This window comes from Ovis aries, chromosome 24 (assembly GCF_016772045.2).
Source record: "Ovis aries strain OAR_USU_Benz2616 breed Rambouillet chromosome 24, ARS-UI_Ramb_v3.0, whole genome shotgun sequence".
NCBI classification, from domain to species: domain Eukaryota; kingdom Metazoa; phylum Chordata; class Mammalia; order Artiodactyla; family Bovidae; genus Ovis; species Ovis aries.
In genome coordinates this window covers 26,692,951-26,710,981 of record NC_056077.1, presented here as the reverse complement: position 1 = coordinate 26,710,981, position 18,031 = coordinate 26,692,951, and the positions used below count along the sequence as shown (strand labels likewise).

Here is an 18,031-nt window from a genome sequence, read left to right as displayed (position 1 = left end):
CTGCCGCGGGTGCTAGAGAAGACAGCTGAGTCTCAGGAGCGAAGGCTCCCAGCTTTGACCGCCGTGCCTACCCCATGCCTCGGGGACTCAAAGGGGAACAGGTCTATAGAGGCAGGAATTCGCATCTGAGTACCCCCTTCCCGGATTCCACATGAGCCTGGGGCTGTCTCCACTCCATTGTTTTATTATGTACAAACGCTACAGAACAAGGGGAGCAGACACGCGTGGGGTAAGAGGGGCCCGGTGGGAGGAGAACGTCACGGGGCAGATGGTGCACTGGGGCCAAGAGAGCAGCACACAGGCCATATCTAGAGGGCAGGCGGGGTAGGACGGGGTTTAAAAACGAGATCCAAGCCAGCCAGATCGCAGGGAAGTGCGGGGGTGTCGTCCACTTTGTCCACCTTCCGATCTCCCCCCAAGGTCACAGTGCATGCAAATAAAATATATGTACAGGAGCTGGATCCTTCCTCTGTAGGGGGCCTGAGGGTCCAGAGCTCCGTTTGGGTGAAGGGAAGCCAGTGGCGCCCCCTGGCGGCCAGGCCGGGCTGGCGCCACATGCGTCAGGAGCAGGGGTCAGTCCCAGCCGTTGTCTTTGATCATGTGGTTGAGTTCAATGATGTACTTCCCCTCTTTGTACTTCTGGCTGCTCTCGAAGGCCTGTTCCTGAAAGGAGGGAAGAGGCTGTTATGCTTGGAGGTAAGGCAGGGCCTAACCAAAAGAGTAGAGGTTGGGGAGTGGATATGATGAGCCCCATTTTACATATGAGGAAACTATCACCCAAGAAACCAAGCCACCTCCCCACAGACACAGAGCTGGTAAATGGCAGGGCCAGGTATCTCACTAATAGGGGATAGACAGAACTCTCTGAGTGACAGGTACTTTTCAAGTATTAATACTAATGTTGGCTCCAATAGAGAGGATATGGAAGCTTCTCAAGAGTTCCAGGGAATACAAATTGGTAGCCTCAGGACCAATTTTGGCCTATGCATATGTTTTGTTCAACCAACAGAGTTTAATAAAAATAGCTTTCAAATACTAAAACATGGGGAAGGCCATGCTCATTCCATTTGACCAGAATGTCCCCCTCTGGAGACCTACATTGCCCCTTTTGCAGATCCACAGAATCTGCTTGGCCCTGCAAGCACTTGAATTTTTGACCTCTGGATTAGGCCACTTCTTTATTTTACAGAGGTCCAGAGGGGGCAAACCACCTGTCCAGGAACACAGAGCAAATCTGTGGCAGGACCAGGGACTAACTCAGGGCAGGGTTCTGTCTCTGCCTAGGGCATTCACCTCCCAGAGGCACTACAGCCCCAGGAGATGCCCGAGGATTCCTGTCCCTTGCAATTTCCCAAGAGCATCTCCTTTTGCTGCATCTAATCTGATCCCCATAACAACCCTGGGTGTCAGGGGGGTCCCTTTATCTTCCACTACCGATAAGGAAATGAGAGGATAGTGAAATCAGACACTGAACAACCGCAGTGGCAATGAGGGCAGTGGAAAAGGAGGCTCATGGACCCAAACTCTATGTTGCTGTTGGGTTTTGGGCAACTTCTCTGATCCTCTGAATGGCAATAGGAAGCTGGGGGTCAAGGGTTTGAAGTTTAAAAAAGAGAGAGAGAAAAAATGAGGATTCTGATCCCTGTTCTGTTACTTACCAGCTGTGTGACCTTGGGGAAGTTACCTAACATCTCTGGGCCTTCCTTTCTTCTTCTATAAAGTGGAGATAATAACAGACTACCTACTGGATTGCTGTAATGAGTGAATGAGATAAGATATGCCAAGCATATAACAGTGTCTGGCACATAAGTATTCAATAAACAGTCATTCTGATTATATCCTCATCTCAAAAATGGGAATGCTTGTGGCTGCGAGGAGAAGGATGAGTTAAGAGAAAAACCTTAAAAGCCCTTGTAGGATGTGAGAGGAGAGAACATTGTCAAGGGGTGAAAAGATAAGTTTGACTTGGGTGATTTAGACCTGTACCCCCTGAAAGATTACCAGATGACTGCTTGTGAGGAGGAGGTGATGTGAGGTCAGGTCAAAGGCTAGCCTGAGGTCAGAGGTCACTGACTCACATATTTCCAGCCCAAAGTGGTCTTGCAGTTTTCACAATGGATGTCAGCGACGGCATGGAGGCCTGTCAGCAGCACCCGCTCCTCGGCTGGCCCGCAGCCCACGTTCACCCTGTGGGGGGACACAGGAGCAGTCCCAGGGAGGGTCCCTCCATCACAAAGCCCCCCTCTAGCTTGGATCCAACTGTATCTGTCCTTAGCACTCAAGAGAAGGGGAAGCACAGCTTCCTACCCAAACCAGGAGACTCTTGAGAGTGTCAGTATGATGGCAGGGGTCACAACTCACAACAGAGGTCAGAGAAAAGAAGATGGGAGAGTGGATACTCACACAGAGTTGAAGAGGTAGGCTCGCCCCTGACTGCCCTGGAAGGACTAAAGAGTGGGAGGGAGAGAGGGAAGGGGTGTCAGGGCTACTGGTGGGGAGCTGCCAGGCAGCCCCTCTAGTCTCCCATTCCAGCCCCAGCTGTGACCTGGTTACCTTGGAGATGAGGTCGTCGTGGTTGGCCAGGTGAGCGCGGCAGTGGGCACAGCTATACCTCCGGTGACAATCATCCAGGTAGGCCTGAAACGTCTTGGGCTTTGAAATCCGCACCATGGCGGGGGCCGGGGGCAGTGGCCCCACGCGGGGAGCGGCCCACGGGGAGCAGAGGGAGCCCAGTGCCTGCAGGGGACGGAGTGGGCTGTCAGGACCCCGGCTGCACACACGCAGGCACGCCCTGGGCCACGGGGACTCTCTCTGTCACACTTGGCTTGCTGTCTTCTCTCCCCAGAGCCAGCAGCCTCTCCAGGGGCCAGAGCTCTCAGTTTTGACTCACGGAGGAGGCCTCAAGTTGCATCAACGGGGAAACTGAGGCTAGGAGGAGCCCCAAATGAGTCACCCACCTGCTTTCGGCCTCACCCCTGCTGACCTAGCAATTGAAACTGGAGGAAGGGGCTCCAGAATAGATGACTGTCAGTTCTCCGTTTAGGGGGAGCTTGCAAGGGGTTGGGGATTGTATGGTCCTTACGACCTCATCTGAACTGCAGGGGTTGGGGGCGACTTCCGTTGAGGTCCAGAGAGTTCACCTGGGGAGAGGATCCCTCACCTGGAGAAGGCAGGAGGCCTCACTGAGGGTGGAGGGTCATCTAGGAGGGGAGGGGCTCTTACCCGGGGGCGCTGAGGCCTTGCCTATGCCAAGGGGATCTTACCTCTATCGCGGAGCCTTACCTGAGACCCCGGGGCTCACCTGGGGAGCAGGGGTGGGGGGCGGGCGCCGAGGGAAGGGGCAGTCCTCGCCGCCGGGGCGGGGGCGCGGGGCGACGCGCAGCCCTGACGATGCGGTCCTCACCTCGCCTGGGCGCGCGGGGGTCCGGTCCGCCGGGGTGGCCTGGCCTGGGAGAGGGGGGCGCTCCTGGTGGGCGCCGTCCCCCCCGGCCCGGGTTCGCAGCCGCCGCGACTTGTTTACACCGAGACCAGCTGCTGCCGCCGCTGCGGCGGGAGGGGGAGGGGGCCGGCCTCTGGTCCCGGCGGCCGCCGTGACCAATCGGCGTGCAGTATGCAAATCAGGGGGCGCGTCACACAGTGGCCAGCGCAGGCCTGGGCTGCCCTTCCCCCTGCGCCCGGCCCAGGCCGGCCCGGAAATGCGGCTGCGGCCCGAAACCCAGCCGGCCTGCCCCACGGCCTGGGCCTGGTCGCCCACCTGGCCTACCGCGGTCCTCGAAGGGGTGAGGATCTGAGATACCTGACCTGACCTAGCATTAGGAGGAAGATGGTGTCTGGAGTGGACGCACGGCCCCGGGAAACAATAGTCATAATTATCTGCAAACGTTTACCCACTGCTCGTGCATACTCCCTTAAACCCCACAGCAATCGGAGGAGGTAGCTTCTGCTATTGTTTCCATTTTCCCCGGGAGCTGAGGTCCACAGAGGTCCAACAGCTCTCCAAAGCTTATCCAGCTGATAAAGAGGTGAAGTTGAGATTCTCACTTTGGTCCATGGTTCTTGCTATAGCACTAGGGACAGACTCTTGGATGGGAAGAGCTAAAGGTATCCATCCGTGTTAGAACCCCGGAAGCCAGAGCCTCAGAACAAGACCATTCCTACTGTTGTGCATCCCCTCTTCCAGGCAGCCTCCTCTGATGCCCTGCAGGGTTATCAGGCTGGGTTAGCTGTCTTCCCCTTTCTCACCTCGGAACTGGGTTTAAAATGAAAATGTTTAAGCATGTCTGCCATATTAGACTTGTCTTGTTCCTTGCCTTGGTCCCAGTACCCAGCCTGGCTTATAGTTGATAATCTTTGTGAAATATGTGATTCATTAAATGAATAGGGTAGTAGGGCTCCAGGGGGTGGAGGAATTGGAGAAGCTTCTGGAGTGGGAGACCTGGGAATGGAACACTGGAATGGCTAAGGTAGCAGATGGGCAGCCATGCCCATCCTCTGAAACCAGGTGAGGTAGGCTCGTTGGGGCAAGTCAGGGCCTTTGCTGTGTGCTTGGGGCTCTTAATGTCCTCAGGAGAATGGACCCATTGTCTGTGGCTCTGAAGGTGCAGGGGGCCTTGCAAGGGACATTCCTGAGTATAGTGGAGGCCAGGTTGGTACAGGGTGTGGCATTACTCTCAAACTGGAATGTCGTGGAACCAGTGGCTCAGGGTGGTTGAGGGCCTCAGATTGTGGCCCTCAGCTGGCCTCTTCCGTCACAAGCTGCCATCTTTGTAGTCTTCTAGAATCTACCCACCCCCACCCCCGTCCCCTCAAGCACAAAAACGTGACTGAGAATATATTTATTGGGGAAGAGAAACAGAGGAGAGGGTGAGGAACCTCTAGGTTAGGAGGCTAGGGCAGGTGGTCCACGGCTGTCCAGGTAGCACCTCAGGGCTGTTGGGTAATCAGTTATGACGCCAGTGGCCCCCAGGTTGAAGGCTGCTTCGAAGTCTGACTCTTCATTAAGGCACCAAAATACCACCTGGGGGGAAGGAGGAGCTTGAAGTTTCCCAACAACTACCGGGCACTCCCCCTTGTATCCAGACGCTGGAGCTGATCCTTACATTTTCAGGAATTTTGCAAACTGGTTATTAAACATAGCCTCCTTTTTTTTTTGGCAGGGCGTGGGGGCATCTCCAGTTCCTCAACCAGGGATTGAACCCACACCCCTGCAGTGGAAGTGCTGAGTCTCAACCACTGGACCACCAGGGAAGTCTAAACTCAGTCATTATTAAGTATTATATAAACTTACAATTCAATAGATTATATTCAAAACAAAGGTAATAAACACTCAAAACTCATCACTTCCTGATTACTACATTTGATTCCATGTTCTGGAAGTCACCTACCTCTATCGAATGTGTAAAATGGAAATGCTATATAATGTATCATGCTACCACATGATATATCTCTTCCCAGCTCCGTTCACTGAATTCATGTTGGTAGCCTGAAATCCGCCAAGGTGGGAGTATATACAGCAAGGAAATTACCTAATGTTCAAATCAAGGCTTCCCTCCCCCCACATCTCCAAGTTAGTAGTGGAACACTTACCAGCCTGCCCATATCTCCCAACGTGCCCCTATCTGCTGCTGCTCAGATTGTATCTTCCCTGCCTCCTGAGTCCTCTCCTGTGGGCCCTGAAGCAGGTGGAGACGGTATCTGTAGCCTGGGCTAAGTCACTGGCTGGACCTCTCAGTTTCTTATTTTGACAAATCAGAGTGACAGTCCAACTGTCCAGAGTTACAGTAAAGATGGCAGAGCAGGCAGCCTAATCTGAAAGAGCTATGTCATCCCCAGGCCTCACTTACCCCCACATCCAATCAGTGGCCGAGTCTGGGCCTGTCTGTGACTTAACCCTTCCATCCATCCTCGCTGCTGCCACCTAAGCCCCAGTCCCGTCAGTGGCAGCATCAGCTACCCCGTCACTGCCTCCACACTGGCCCTCACAATCCCTCCTCCACGTGGTGGCTGGCTGGAGTGACCCTCACTCGACAAGGCTCCATTCAATCAGGTCTCTCCCCTACTTACAGCCCTCAAAAACATCCCTTCCCTTTGGGTTGAAGTCTGAGTTCCTCGCTGAAGTTCCCGGGCTACCTTCTCCAGGTCCCTGGTGCCACTTTCTCCAGACTGCAGGCTGGTGGGACCCCTCAGTTCCTCTGCAGGCTTCTTGCTTCTCCTGACCTTCCCACACACTAAGCCTCCTGCCAAGACACTCTCCCCTTCCTCTCCCTGAGAGCCGGCTCCTCGTTTCTTCTAGAAGCTCTTCTCTGGCCCCACAGATGACAGCACTCTGTCCCCTTTCTGCCCACCGGCTGCCCCTGTAATGCCTGCTTTTCCTCTCCTGCCCCTGATGGTACGCTCTCTGCTCCTTCCCCAGGACCACAGTGCCTGCGGTCTGAACACAGTCAGTTCTCAACCAAGGCTTGCTACTTAAGTGACCTGGTCAGAGCTGATGCTTGGGGATAGGAACGGGTGGGCTGATCTGATCTTTACCTGGACCCCCTGGTCTCTTCCCAGCCCCCTTCATCAGGGATCAGGACAGTTCCATACACCATCACCATCACAATGACTAGCCTTTACCAAGCACTTACTAGGTATCGCCTACATAGCCACAGGAGTTTAAAACATCATTACCCCCATTTTACAGTTGAAGAAACCGAGACTCAGTGACCTGCCAAGTGACCCAGCCAGTCAGAAGCAGAGCCAGCAGGCCCACGCTATGAACAACCACTCGCTCACCTGCACCCCTCGCTGCTGCAGGTGTTGGATCAGACTCTTCCTCATGATGAGCCTGGAGGGGAGCAGGGTCACAAAGGTCATGATGAGAGGGGACTGAGTGGAAGGGCGGTGACGGGTCTCTGCGGGGACACCCCACCCAGCCTTCTCGCCCACCTCACCATTTGGCAACCACGGCCGCCAGCTGATTCAGCCCTGAGCGGGAGAACGGGAAGTAGGTCCTGTGGAGAAGCAGTGGTGTGGTCAGCCCCCGGGGTCTCTCTCTGTCACAGGGGTGGGGTGGGGTGGGGTGATAGTGACCCTTCGAGCAGTCTCACCCCACTCCTTCTGGAAGAACCTCTGTGGTTGTGCAGAGGAATATGTCACCCACTGCTCGGTGGCTTTGAGGGTATGCCTCTGCCCTCACTGTTTTACAGAACAGACACTTAAGAGAACGAAAGTGACCTGCCTGACGTCACACAGCCCATCCATGGTGGGGCTGGGGCCACGACCCAGCAAGAGTCCCAAACTGGACAGGCGGTCTGGAGTTCCTCATGGTTAGGGCTGACCAATTTCAAGCACTTCGCAGGTCAGCTATTGGTCCCTGATTGCCCCACTCTGACTTTAGACGCTGTGACAGTGCTCCGGAGCAGGGTCTGTGTGCTGTGTGACCTTGGGCAAATTACAGAACCTCTCTGAGCCTCAGATCCTCCATGGGTCCTGTGGGGTCATGATTCCTGTATCTCCTGGGGGTGATAAGAGGTAAGGCTCAAATAAACTAAAGGATGTGGAAACACCTTGCAAACCCTGGATAAAACGTGATATACACCAAGTTCTGCAGTCAAATGATCTCTTTGTGGGATGGGGGGTGGGGGTGGAGGGGTTGGCTGGGAGCTTCCCTGAAGACAACAGAGGAGAGTAGAAAGCACTGGGACAGCTACAGAGAGGCCTCAGAAGGCAAAGGAAGGGTCCCAGAGGAAGAGCTGGCAAAGTATCCAAATTCCTGCTACTTTGTTCAGCTGTTACTTTGTTAATCCTTATCTCCAAGCAGGAAAATGCCTTTCTGTTTGAGAATCAGAGAGTGATGCTATAATTAATAACTATCTCCCCAAGCAGACTGTAAGTGAGAATCAGAGAGTGATGCTATAATTAATAACTATCGCCCCAAGCAGACTGTAAGCTCGTGGAGGGCCCTACCCCACTCACATTGGTCTTATTTACTACTGCAAGTGCACGTGAAACAGAGTAGGCATTCAAAATATTTGTTGGATGAATGGATGAATAAATGCACCCTTGTCCTAAAACTCCATCCACATTATCACATATTTACATAGAAGCTTTTTGGAGGGTTTGGTATTCATGAATGCTTGGTAAGAACCATTATCTTCAAAAGCCCCTGTGGGTGATCCTTGAGGGTAATCAGGGATCTGGGGACATTGGGATCTCCTGCTTTACATGGGGCCCTGCACAATCAGGTTTGAGGTGGGGGATATTTCTCTTTTTTTGAAACTTAATTTTATATCACAGTAGAGTTGATTAGCAATGTGTTAATTTTAGGTTTCTGGGGCCAGAAGCCTGGGGGAGGATTTGGAAGATAGATGGGGACCTAGTAGATACCTGTTGATGATGGTCGGCAGGAAGCAGATGAGGAACTTCTCGGGGATGGAGATGAAGGGCAGCAGCCCCAGGTAATAAAACAGCAGCACCCAGAACCCTCGGCTCAGTGTGAAGGAGGTGGGCATCTCAGGGTTCTAGGAGGCAAGAGGAAGTAAGGAGGGGGATCAATCTGCTCCAGGGGGAGCAGAGAGGAGGCTTGGGCTGCGGGGGAAACAATTTTTGACATTCAGGAAACCCTACCACCTGCAGGAGCAAAGCCACATCTGGGCCCAGCGTTCCAAGCCCTGTACCTCTGGAATGACTCTGTTCACACACTTCCCCTGCCTCCCCCAGCCCTATCCCTGGAGACCCTGCTCAGGGCTCCTCCAGCACCCCCAGACTCCCCTGGCCTAGGCTGCCTGGGGGGGCACAGAGGTGCCAGAGAGGGATGGGGACTCACAGCAGCCTTGCATTTCTTCATGATGGAGCTCTTCTCCGAGGCCCAGATGGTGATTTCGTTGCGGTCATAGTGCCTCACCAGGCCTGCTATCTGGGAGGAGGACGGGGAGGGGAGGGGGAGTCAGGCCTCCGTCCAGCCCTGGGCCTGCGCCCAGCCCTGCCTGCACCACCACCTTGTGAATGAGCTCTTCATTTCGCTCTTTGACCTCCACACTCATGGGCGTCCGCGGGAACCTCCGGAACAAGTCCTCCAGACGCACCATGTGCCGGTCGGCCCCGCGTGCAAAGTGGCCTGGGGGTGGTGGGGAGAAGGATGGGAGGAGAATTTCTGGGGTGGGGACGAGAGCCCAGGGGCAGGGGATGGGTCCCAGAGGAGAAGAGGAGGCAGGAGGTTGAGGCGGGGACCCCACTCCAGTAGGCGCAGCCCAGCGCTCGCAGCCCACGCTCTTACCTGGCGAGAAGTAGACCTCTAGCTCTTCCTTTAAGAGGGGCAGGTCCTAGGGAGAGCAGGGAGCAAGTCACCAGGAGGGGCGTAGAGGGGGGTTGGTTCTCTGGGCACAGTGAGGGGCTGCGGCAAAGCCCACCTCAAAGTTCAGGCTGCCCACGTCCCTGTTCACACCTGTCTGGCGGAACAGGTTTTTGTCGTGTGACACCACCACCACGCCGTCCCGAGTCAGGTGGCAGTCGAGCTCCAGGAGGTCCGCTCGCTGGGCCATGGAGCTACGAGAGCGAAGGTCAGTAAGTGGCTGGGGGACAGGGATGAGCCAGATGGCAGGGTGGTGGGGAGGCTGAGGGGAACATCAGGTCTGGCCAGATATGCAGGCAGTGCACTGCGCAACTCCCGGGGGCTCCAGTCACCCAGATCAGGAAGTGGATGGCACCCCTTAGCATCATGCCTCACACAGCTGGCACAACCTTAGCCAGCAGCATGGCTGGGCAGGTGGACTCACTTCTCCATGGCCTCCATGGTGTTCTCCAGGCGCTCTCCAGACCCTGTGTGGGGCAGCTGGCGTGGGTTCCTGGGGCCTGGCCTCCCTCCCCCCACACCCCCTGCCCCTTGCCTCATCACTTCAGTCAGGACAGGTTGAACGGCTCCTTTTTCCCTATTCAATCTCTTGCCCTGCCATCCTTATCTCCGCCTACCTTGAACTCTGCCCTCCCTTTAACATCCTGCCCTTGGGACCTAGCCCTCTCTGCTGCCCACCTGCCTCGCAGTCCTCACTCCATCCTCAGGAGTGGCCACCCCGTGCCTATCCCAGCCCAGCTCACCTCCGCGGTGGGCCCCCAGGCGGGGACGGAAGGCTGGAACCCATGGTGTGTGCAGCAGGCGAGGTCGGCGCAGGAAGAAGAAGGACAGCATGACATAGCTGCCCAGGGCGGGCAGGGCGTAGTAGAGCAGAGGGCTCATGGCCACGCCGCCTCTCCAGGCTCCGGCAGCCGTGGAGCTCAGCTTTTCCCGGTGGACTGTGCTGCTTCACTGACTGCCTGGCTGATGTAGGCTGACTCCACCACCGGCCGCCACCACACCCCTAGGGACCTGCTGAGCCTGCTGCTGGCTAGAGGCCAGAGTGCAGGGCTGAGCTGGGGATGGGGTAGAGGCAGGAGAAGAGACCAGGCAGCTCTGGGCCTCACACACTAGGCCCTTCGCACAGCCCAGCCTCCTTGTCTCTGTGGCCACACCAGGGAAATCAAGTCAACCCTCCCCCCAGCAGGTCCACTACCACACTCCACCTTCCCACTGGTGCCTGTTGCCGGAGTATATATACACCCCTTGCCGTTTCCAGAGAATCTGGGGGTGTGCAGGGTGTCCCTGAGTCACTCTAGAATCATCTCCAGCCAGTTAGACAGGAAACCATCACAGAGGGGACAGGACAATGAATAAGGGGGAACTGACCCCGACTCAACAGACATGAATTGGAGCAAACTCTGCAAGAGAGTGGAAGACAGAGGAGCCTGGCAGGCTGCAGTCCATGAGGTCGCAAGGAGCTGGACATGAATTAGTGACTGAACAACAAGACCCCACTCTGGCCAGGAGTCTAGATCCCACTCCCATCCTCAACCCTGGCCAGCAGGGGAGCCGAAGGCCACCATGCCGGGTAAAGCATCAGCGCTCAGGGCAGCAAGGGTGAGGGTCAGGGCGTCGGCGAACAGAGAGAGAGCCAGGGCCATCCATAGACACATCTCTATATTTATATATTAGATACAGGCACAGGGGTGGGCGGGGGCCCTGGGCGCTCCACAGGCCCCCACCTCCACTTCTGTTCACCCACACACGGAAGCAGCAGGGATGTTAGATGTGGCAGCTTTGTAGGGGAGGGGTTGAGACCTGGGCCCCCGCTCCTCAGGGATACTAGCCCTTGAGCCTTAGGAATGTTCCTTCAGGGAAAACAGGGTGGGGTTTTAACGAGGTGAGGGGCAGGGCTGACCCTGAGTCCCAGCTCACGTCCTCCTCGCCCCTCCCCCACCGCCCCTCAGTCGGTCCGGGGCAACCAGAGCCCTTGGATTCCAGAACTATCAGAGACTGGGAGAGCTGGGCAGACAGAGGCAGAGCAGCAGAGGGGAATTTGCTTTGGGGCCACCTGAGCCCCTCAGGTCCTGGGCGGGGGGTGGGGAGGTGGGCAGGAGGAGGAAAGGAAGGGCGTGTTGGCCTGCCTGAGGCAGGACGCCTGAGCGAAGCGAAGGGAGGTGGCCAGGCCCGCCCTCCACCCCGACCTGGGCTGTCGGGGGGGTCTGGGCTGGGTACACGGTCCATTTTCTAACAGTCCAGCAGGGGAGGGGCAGGCAGGAGGCAGGGCCTAGACAAAAAGGTAGGCAGGAAAGGAACCATTAGCCCGGTGGCTGACCTGCCTGAGCCCCACCCTCACTTCCCTCCTATCACCTTGCGGCTGGGTGGCATGCAGCTGGCTTTCCTTATCTGTCAGTGCGGGTAATATTAATACCCATTTCAAGGTACTGCTATTGGGACTAAGTGAATTGATACAAGCAAACGTCTTGCAGGAATTTCATTATCAGGCTGTCTCCAGGAGACTGAGGCGCGGCAAGGTGAGGTGTCTTGCACAATATCACACAGCCCTTATGAAGTAGCAGAGCCGGGCTTTGAACCCGGGTGTGTCTGCCTTACTGATATCAGGCTACAGCTGGCCAAAGACAGACAGGAAATGAGAGGAGGGCCGCACAGCAGTGTGGGTGTAGCCCCAGCCAGGTTCCCGCAGGTGTGTGAACTGCTGACCTGGACACCAGGTGAGAAAAAGCCTGGCATGTGGGTCAGGCTGGGTGCTGCTGGCTCCTCCCAAAGCAATTACTGCTCCCCCTGCCTCTCTGCCTGCCCTGGGGGAGCCAAACCCTGGCTCCGTTTCCTCAGGTGGATGAGGGGGGCCCTTCGTGACCTGGGGCTGGAGTCTGCAAGATGTTGACATGGGGGAGACATATGGGGCTGGGGACCACAGGTCTGTGGCCAAGGCAGGCTGTAGCCCTTCTGTTGCCACCAAACCCGTGGCTCGTGGATGTGAGCAGGCTTGTGACCGTATGGAGGCATGCTGGGCATTCTCGTCGCAGGGTGAATCTGTGCAGGAGTGGGGGAGGCACTCACCAGGCCCCAGGAGCAGAGGCAGCCAGCCAGGTTAGGAGGCCTCCAGCACCCCAGGCTGGAAGCGGGCTGTCTCCTGGAAGATGAGCTCCTTCAGTCGTTCCTTGGGTAGATCATCCAGCTCCATGTCGAAGGTGAAAGGTTCCTCGGCCACTGGCTGGGGTGGCAAAGAAGTGGGGTGGCTCAGGGCAGGGACCGAGGGAAGACCCCCGTCCACCTGTCAGCCCTGCCACTAGTGGCTGGCCCACCTCATCCGTTGGGTCATAGTACTGCTCCAGGTAGGGGTGAGCCAGCGCTTCTTCCACTGTGATCCGTTTGTTGGGGTTAAAGGTCAACATCCGGTCCAGCAGGTCAAGAGCTAGGAAGTGCAGGGGTCAGAGGTCAAAGGGAAGGTCAGAGAAGCTCTCAGAAGCACTACTTGGCTTCTCTGTGTTCAGAGGCTTGTTGGTCCAGAGGCCTCTGTGTCCCAGAAAACCGCTGGGCTCTTGTACCTTCCTCTACACCCAGTTTTTATTATACAAGTTCCCAAGTCTCTCTCACCTTTGGGGTCTGACTTAGGAAAAAGCTTGGCCCAGGCCACCTTGGTCTTGGAGGGCAGAGACTGCAGGTAGTTTCGGGCTTTCATGTTGATGATACAGTTCAGGTCCTCCTGGGATGGGGAGCCCAGAATACCTGTGGGTAGGGCAGGTGACTTGGTGAGCAATCTCTCCCTTCTGGGAACAGAAGGAGCCAAGAATAAGAGCCCTCCGCCAACCTGCTCCAGGCCAACCATTATCTCCCAGCCAATACTATGGGGGTGAAGAGCCGGGGGTCTGGATCGGGCAGCCCCAGGTTTAAATCCTGGCCCGAGCACTTCCTAAGTGTGGGGTGTATGGAGCCTTGCTTTTCCCATCTATCAAATGGGGACAGTATCTGTAACTCAGTTAAACACTGTGAATGCTGTAGGGGCTCCTGGACCACACATGGTGGTCCCCCTGACCTGACTCCTGCGGACACACTGACCCTGAAGTGAAGTCGCTCAGTTGTGTCCAACTCTTTGCGATCCCATGGACTATATATAGCCTGCCAGGCTCCTCCGTCCATGGGATTTTCCAGGCAAGAATACCATTTGGGTTGCTATTTCCTTCTCCAGAGGATCTTCCTGACCCAGGGATGGGTCCCGGGTCTCCTGCACTGCAGGCACACTCTTTACCTTCTGAGCCACCTGGGAACTTTGACCCTAAAGAAATCTCACCTCCAGTAAGCAAGTTTCCCTCCCACTCAGCTGGCCAATACCCCCTACCCAGAATGTGGTTGAGCTGGTCCAGGTAGTGCTTGCCGGGGAAGATGGGCCGGTTGGAGAGCATCTCAGCCAGAATGCAGCCCACAGACCAGATGTCGATGGACTTGGTGTAGCCCTGGGGAGGAGGAGAAAAGTGGTGGACTCCTGGGCCAAGCCGGCACCCCTGACCCTAGGGTCAACACCAGCCAGGGAGGCAGAGCGAAGAAGCCTGGGGAGTGAATCCTCAGTTTCTTTCCATAGCCCAAGGACCAGAATAATGTGACAAGGCCCAGAAGGGACACTTCCTGCATCATGAGGGTCAGTGCTGGACTCAGAGGTGGCTCCAGGGCTTTCTGGGATCCGGTCTCTTCCCTTCACGGGTGGGTGGGCCCCCTACCTTGGAGTTAAGCATGATCTCTGGGGCCCGGTACCAGCGTGTGGCCACGTATTCCGTCAAGAAGCCAGTGTGGTCATGCTCGGGATCAGCAATCCGGGCAAGACCGAAATCACAGATCTAGAATGCAAACCAGGCTGCTGAGCTCAGTGCTCAAGGCCTCCTGGGCCCAACCAATCCTATCACCCATGTCTCTCCTACCCATGGCAGGAAGGGGACTACTGGTCACCCTGAAGCCTGAGACCCCAGGGGCAGAAGGAGACAGGCACGCAACCCTCAGACCTTAAGGTCGCAGGTGGTGTTGATGAGCAGGTTGGAGGGCTTTAAATCCCGGTGGAGCACGTTGGCGGAGTGGATATACTTCAGGCCCCGCAGGATCTGGTACAGGAAGTAGCATACATGGTCGTTGCTCAGCTGCTGGCTTTTGAGCAATTTGTACAGGTCTGTCTCCATCAGATCCTGCACGATGTAGCTGAGGTGGGTGCCAGAGGCCCCCCAGGTGGGGGCAGTGGGAGGCAGTTGGTTAAGAAGAACAGACTCTGCTGACCAGGTTTCACATCCCTCCAGCTGATGCCCCTGGGACTCAACAGATCTGCCAGCTCATATCATGAGCTGGGCAAGGCCCACACTTAGCAGGTGAACTCAAGGCCTCTGCTGGATCTCAGCTGGTGACCCTGAGCAAAGCGTCGCAGTTCTGTAGCCTCAGTCTCCCTATTGAGAAAATGGGGATAATAAACTGGGAAGCAGGAGAACGTCCCAGCTAAGAGCAGTAACTCTGGAGTTCACCTGCCACTGTCAATCATTCCTGCACTGGTCATTCATTCACTTTAGGAACTCAAGCCCTGTCTGCGCCTCTCTTCCTCATCTGTAAAGGGGAAAAAAAATCCTTTTTAGAGAGTGGTGGTAAAGATTAGTTGAGAGATGACCCAGGCAGTGCAGCCAGCTTGGTGCCTGGCACGTTGTAAATGTTCGGCAAATGTGAACTAGTATTGCTGTTATAAAAGACTGAGCCACATGGCTGTTGAGAAGGTTAAATGAGATTATGTATGAACACCATCTGGCAGGCAATAAATGTTTGCTTAAAAATAAATGCCTGCCTTATGGGGATGGTTTGTGCAAGACGAATGAGGAGAAACTTCCCAGCGGCACGCTCCTACTCCGGGGGCTTGGCCCTACACCCGAAGACAGAGGAGTAAATGTCCTTTTATACTCTAAGATAAAAAAAGAATTAAACATAAACAAACAAATAAACGTCATGTGGGTTGTTTCTGGAAGACTCAGTTATGGCTGTCTTTCAGAGTCAGCCTCAAAAGGGCCTTCCGAGAACACCTGGACCAACCCTGCTATTTTAAAGATGAAGAGGCCCGGCATGCTGCAGTGACTTGGTTAAGGTCACACGACAAGCTGAGGGTGAGTGTGGAAGTTTCCTGCCCACAGTTTGTGGTGGGGGCTGCAAACAGTGCAGTACAGATCACCACTCTTGGGGGAAGGACTGGGATGGTGGGGGTGGGTGGGGTAGGGGAGAGGTGATGAGTGTAAAAGCTCCTAACAGAGCCAGGCAGGAAGTGGACCCACAAACTAGGAAAGCAATGTGTGTGTGTGGGTCGGGGGGGCCACAAAGGCAGGTCTGTTCCTCCCTGGGCAAGGTACGAGTCCACAGGTGACTGGGGTGGGACTCTGAGCAGGAAGTCCCAGAGAGGGGACAGGTTCTTGTCTGGGGGAGGGGAAGAGGCAGCCACAGAAGCACTTGATTTTATTTCAGTTTTCTGAGCCTCAGTTTCCTCATCTTTGAAATGGAGCTGCTGAGACCCATCTCCTAGGGCAGTTGGGAGTTAGAATAGGAAATGTCAAAGCACTCGGCTTGAGCTGCACCAGACTCACAGTAGGCCCTCAAAACAGGGCAGTGTTCTTCCCGCCTGCCTTCCTGCCAGTCTGAGGACCCAGAGAAACAAGAACTGCCATCAGTTAAACAGAAGAGCTGACTGTGGGCAGAGGCTGGATCTCCTCACAGAATTGCCGATGTCAGAGGACAAAGCTTCCACAGGGCTCATCTTGCCCAGCCCCCTACGAAGCCAAGATCGAGAGAACAGACTTGCCCAAGGCCACACTGCCTGGCCGCAGCAGGCCAGGATTCATCTGAGGCCTCTCTGCCTTCTTACACTGTGGCCTCTTGACCGCTGGAAAGTTTCCTTTACTGGGTTTGTTTGGAGGGAGGTTGGGAAGAAGGGAAGAGAAAACAAGCCCCTGTTCTCCCAGCCCGGCTCTGAGGCTGGGCCTGGCCAGCCGTCTGGCCCAGGTGAAGGATACACATCCCTCATGGCTTCCAGGGTGGGTGCTCGCAGAATGTCTCGGATGCCAATGACATTCTCATGGCGGAAGCGCAGCAGAATCTGAATCTCTCGCAACGTGCGCTGGCAGTAGGTCTGATGCTCAAAGGGGCTGATCTTCTTGATGGCCACTCGAGTCTTGCGCACGTGGTCGTAAGCTGAGCTGAGAGGGCCAGAGAGATGTTGGTGTCCAGGCCCGGTGGCCCCACCCAGGCCTTGGCAGGGCGGGGAGGGAGCAGGAGAGGGCTCTGGCCAGTCATAAACAATGCTAGTTCCTTCCTGCTGTGAAGGCCTGGGATCTCCAGGGAGAAAGCTGGGGACCAGCCAGCCAGCCCTTCGGTGACTTCACAAACAGAGGAAGAGACTGACCGCTCACTGACTTCCCCTCTCCTCAACCCTTTCCATTCGAGCTGCCCTGACCCCTCATCCTCCCCTTCCCACGATGGGCTCTCTCAAGCCAAGACGGGTCCAGGGGGTGGGAGATGTGGAGGACTGGACAATGAGGCAAATACAGTGAGAAGGAGGGAGTCGGAGGAGGGACTGGAGAGAAGGGAGAGGCAGGGCCGGGGCGGGTGTCAGGGGGAGGTTCCTGGGCAGCAGAGCTATGTCCAGCTGAACAAAGGCCCAGAGCACCCAGTGCGGATAGGAGAACTCACAGACCCCTCCTAAAAGTTGCAGGAAGGTGTTCCTGGACCCCTCATGGCTCACTGGGTCCCTGGCCCCAGGCCCAAAGCCCCACCCCACCCCACCCAGCCCTGAGCTTTGCTCTTTTTTCCCAAACTCCTTGGCAAGCCTCACTGGGGGGTGATCCAAGACATCCTCTCCCCAGTGAGGGGACCCTCTCTCCTTCTTCACTAAGGATATCACCTCCCCAAGAAGACTAATTCTCTTCTCCTCACCCCGTGATTATGGGGTCCCCAAGGTCCCCAGAGCTCCCCCACATACACTCTGATGCCCTACCCTTCATTATTGAATAGTCAGTTCAAAGCTCCCAAACCTCCTCTCCTGAGACCTTACGCAGTGACCCCCTCCCCCAGAAAGCACTCAAAGGCCCTCCGCCTGGGACGCTCCCCAGCCTCCTGAAGCCCCGGCTTCTTCAGGATGCTCAGAGTCCGCAAGGCCCAGAGAGCTCTCAGCACCCCTCTCCGCCCCCTCCCCAGAGACGCCCCCTCCCCCAGAACGCCCCTCACCTGACCATGCCGTACGCGCCCTCGCCGATGTACTGCAGCTGCGTGTAGCGCGGGCCCACGTCGAACGGCTGCCCCTTTACTATCTCCACCTCCCCCGGGACCCCCGGGCCGACCCCATCAGTTCCCCGGGGCTCCCCGCCCCCGCCCCCCTGAGCCGCCGCCGCCGCCGCCATCTCCACTCCTCCCCTCCCGCCCGCCCGCCTCCCCCCGGCGGCCCCGCCCGAGGCCCCGCCCCTTCCCGCCCGCCCTCTCACCCGCGGAGCCGCGCGCGCCAGGCCCCGCCCCCGTCCGCCCCCGCGGCGTCACGTGACTCTCCCCGCCGCGCGCGCGCCGTTTTCCCGCTGCTGGGGCTGTGGTCCCTGGCACCTGTCGGCCTCGTCTGCTCCAGTCAACGTAGAAGCTCCCCAGGGCAGTCTCGAGACTGTCCAGACCCTCCCCCCCCACCCCCGCCACCGAATGCTGACCGGT

The 18,031-nt window shown here is 56.5% G+C and overlaps 3 protein-coding genes across 7 annotated transcripts; all 3 read right to left on the bottom strand.

Annotated features, from left to right (window-relative positions):
- Positions 1–164: 164 nt before the first annotated feature.
- YPEL3 (yippee like 3) lies at positions 165–3,533 on the bottom strand. The gene is made up of 5 exons (XM_042240076.1): positions 3,302–3,533; positions 2,554–2,736; positions 2,404–2,447; positions 2,079–2,187; positions 165–663 (listed from the first exon to the last, which is right to left on the bottom strand). Exons 2-5 carry the CDS (start codon positions 2,668–2,670, stop codon positions 574–576), a joined length of 360 nt encoding a protein of 119 aa, XP_042096010.1. The 5' UTR covers positions 2,671–2,736; positions 3,302–3,533; the 3' UTR covers positions 165–573.
- Positions 3,534–4,820: 1,287 nt separating this feature from the next.
- Positions 4,821–10,284, bottom strand: GDPD3 (glycerophosphodiester phosphodiesterase domain containing 3). Of its 5 annotated transcripts, XM_012104352.3 has the most exons (11): positions 10,075–10,284; positions 9,756–9,798; positions 9,390–9,525; positions 9,257–9,302; positions 8,979–9,097; positions 8,807–8,896; positions 8,368–8,501; positions 6,933–6,992; positions 6,775–6,826; positions 5,587–5,672; positions 4,821–5,017 (listed from the first exon to the last, which is right to left on the bottom strand). In XM_012104352.3, exons 1-11 carry the CDS (start codon positions 10,211–10,213, stop codon positions 4,945–4,947), a joined length of 978 nt encoding a protein of 325 aa, XP_011959742.1. In that variant the 5' UTR covers positions 10,214–10,284; the 3' UTR covers positions 4,821–4,944. The 5 variants fall into 5 exon arrangements, 4 of the variants coding, with proteins under 4 accessions (XP_011959742.1, XP_004020924.1, XP_014959641.1 ...); XM_004020875.4 differs by lacking the exon at positions 5,587–5,672; XR_009598460.1 differs by lacking the exon at positions 5,587–5,672 and having other exon boundaries at positions 4,979–5,017; positions 6,928–6,992.
- Positions 10,285–10,973: 689 nt separating this feature from the next.
- On the bottom strand, positions 10,974–17,758 carry MAPK3 (mitogen-activated protein kinase 3). The gene is made up of 9 exons (XM_015104158.3): positions 17,564–17,758; positions 16,354–16,536; positions 14,329–14,518; positions 14,050–14,166; positions 13,674–13,788; positions 12,932–13,063; positions 12,640–12,749; positions 12,395–12,548; positions 10,974–11,600 (listed from the first exon to the last, which is right to left on the bottom strand). The coding sequence occupies exons 1-8, from the start codon at positions 17,734–17,736 to the stop codon at positions 12,426–12,428; spliced, it is 1,143 nt and encodes a 380-aa protein (XP_014959644.2). The 5' UTR covers positions 17,737–17,758; the 3' UTR covers positions 10,974–11,600; positions 12,395–12,425.
- Positions 17,759–18,031: the final 273 nt, after the last annotated feature.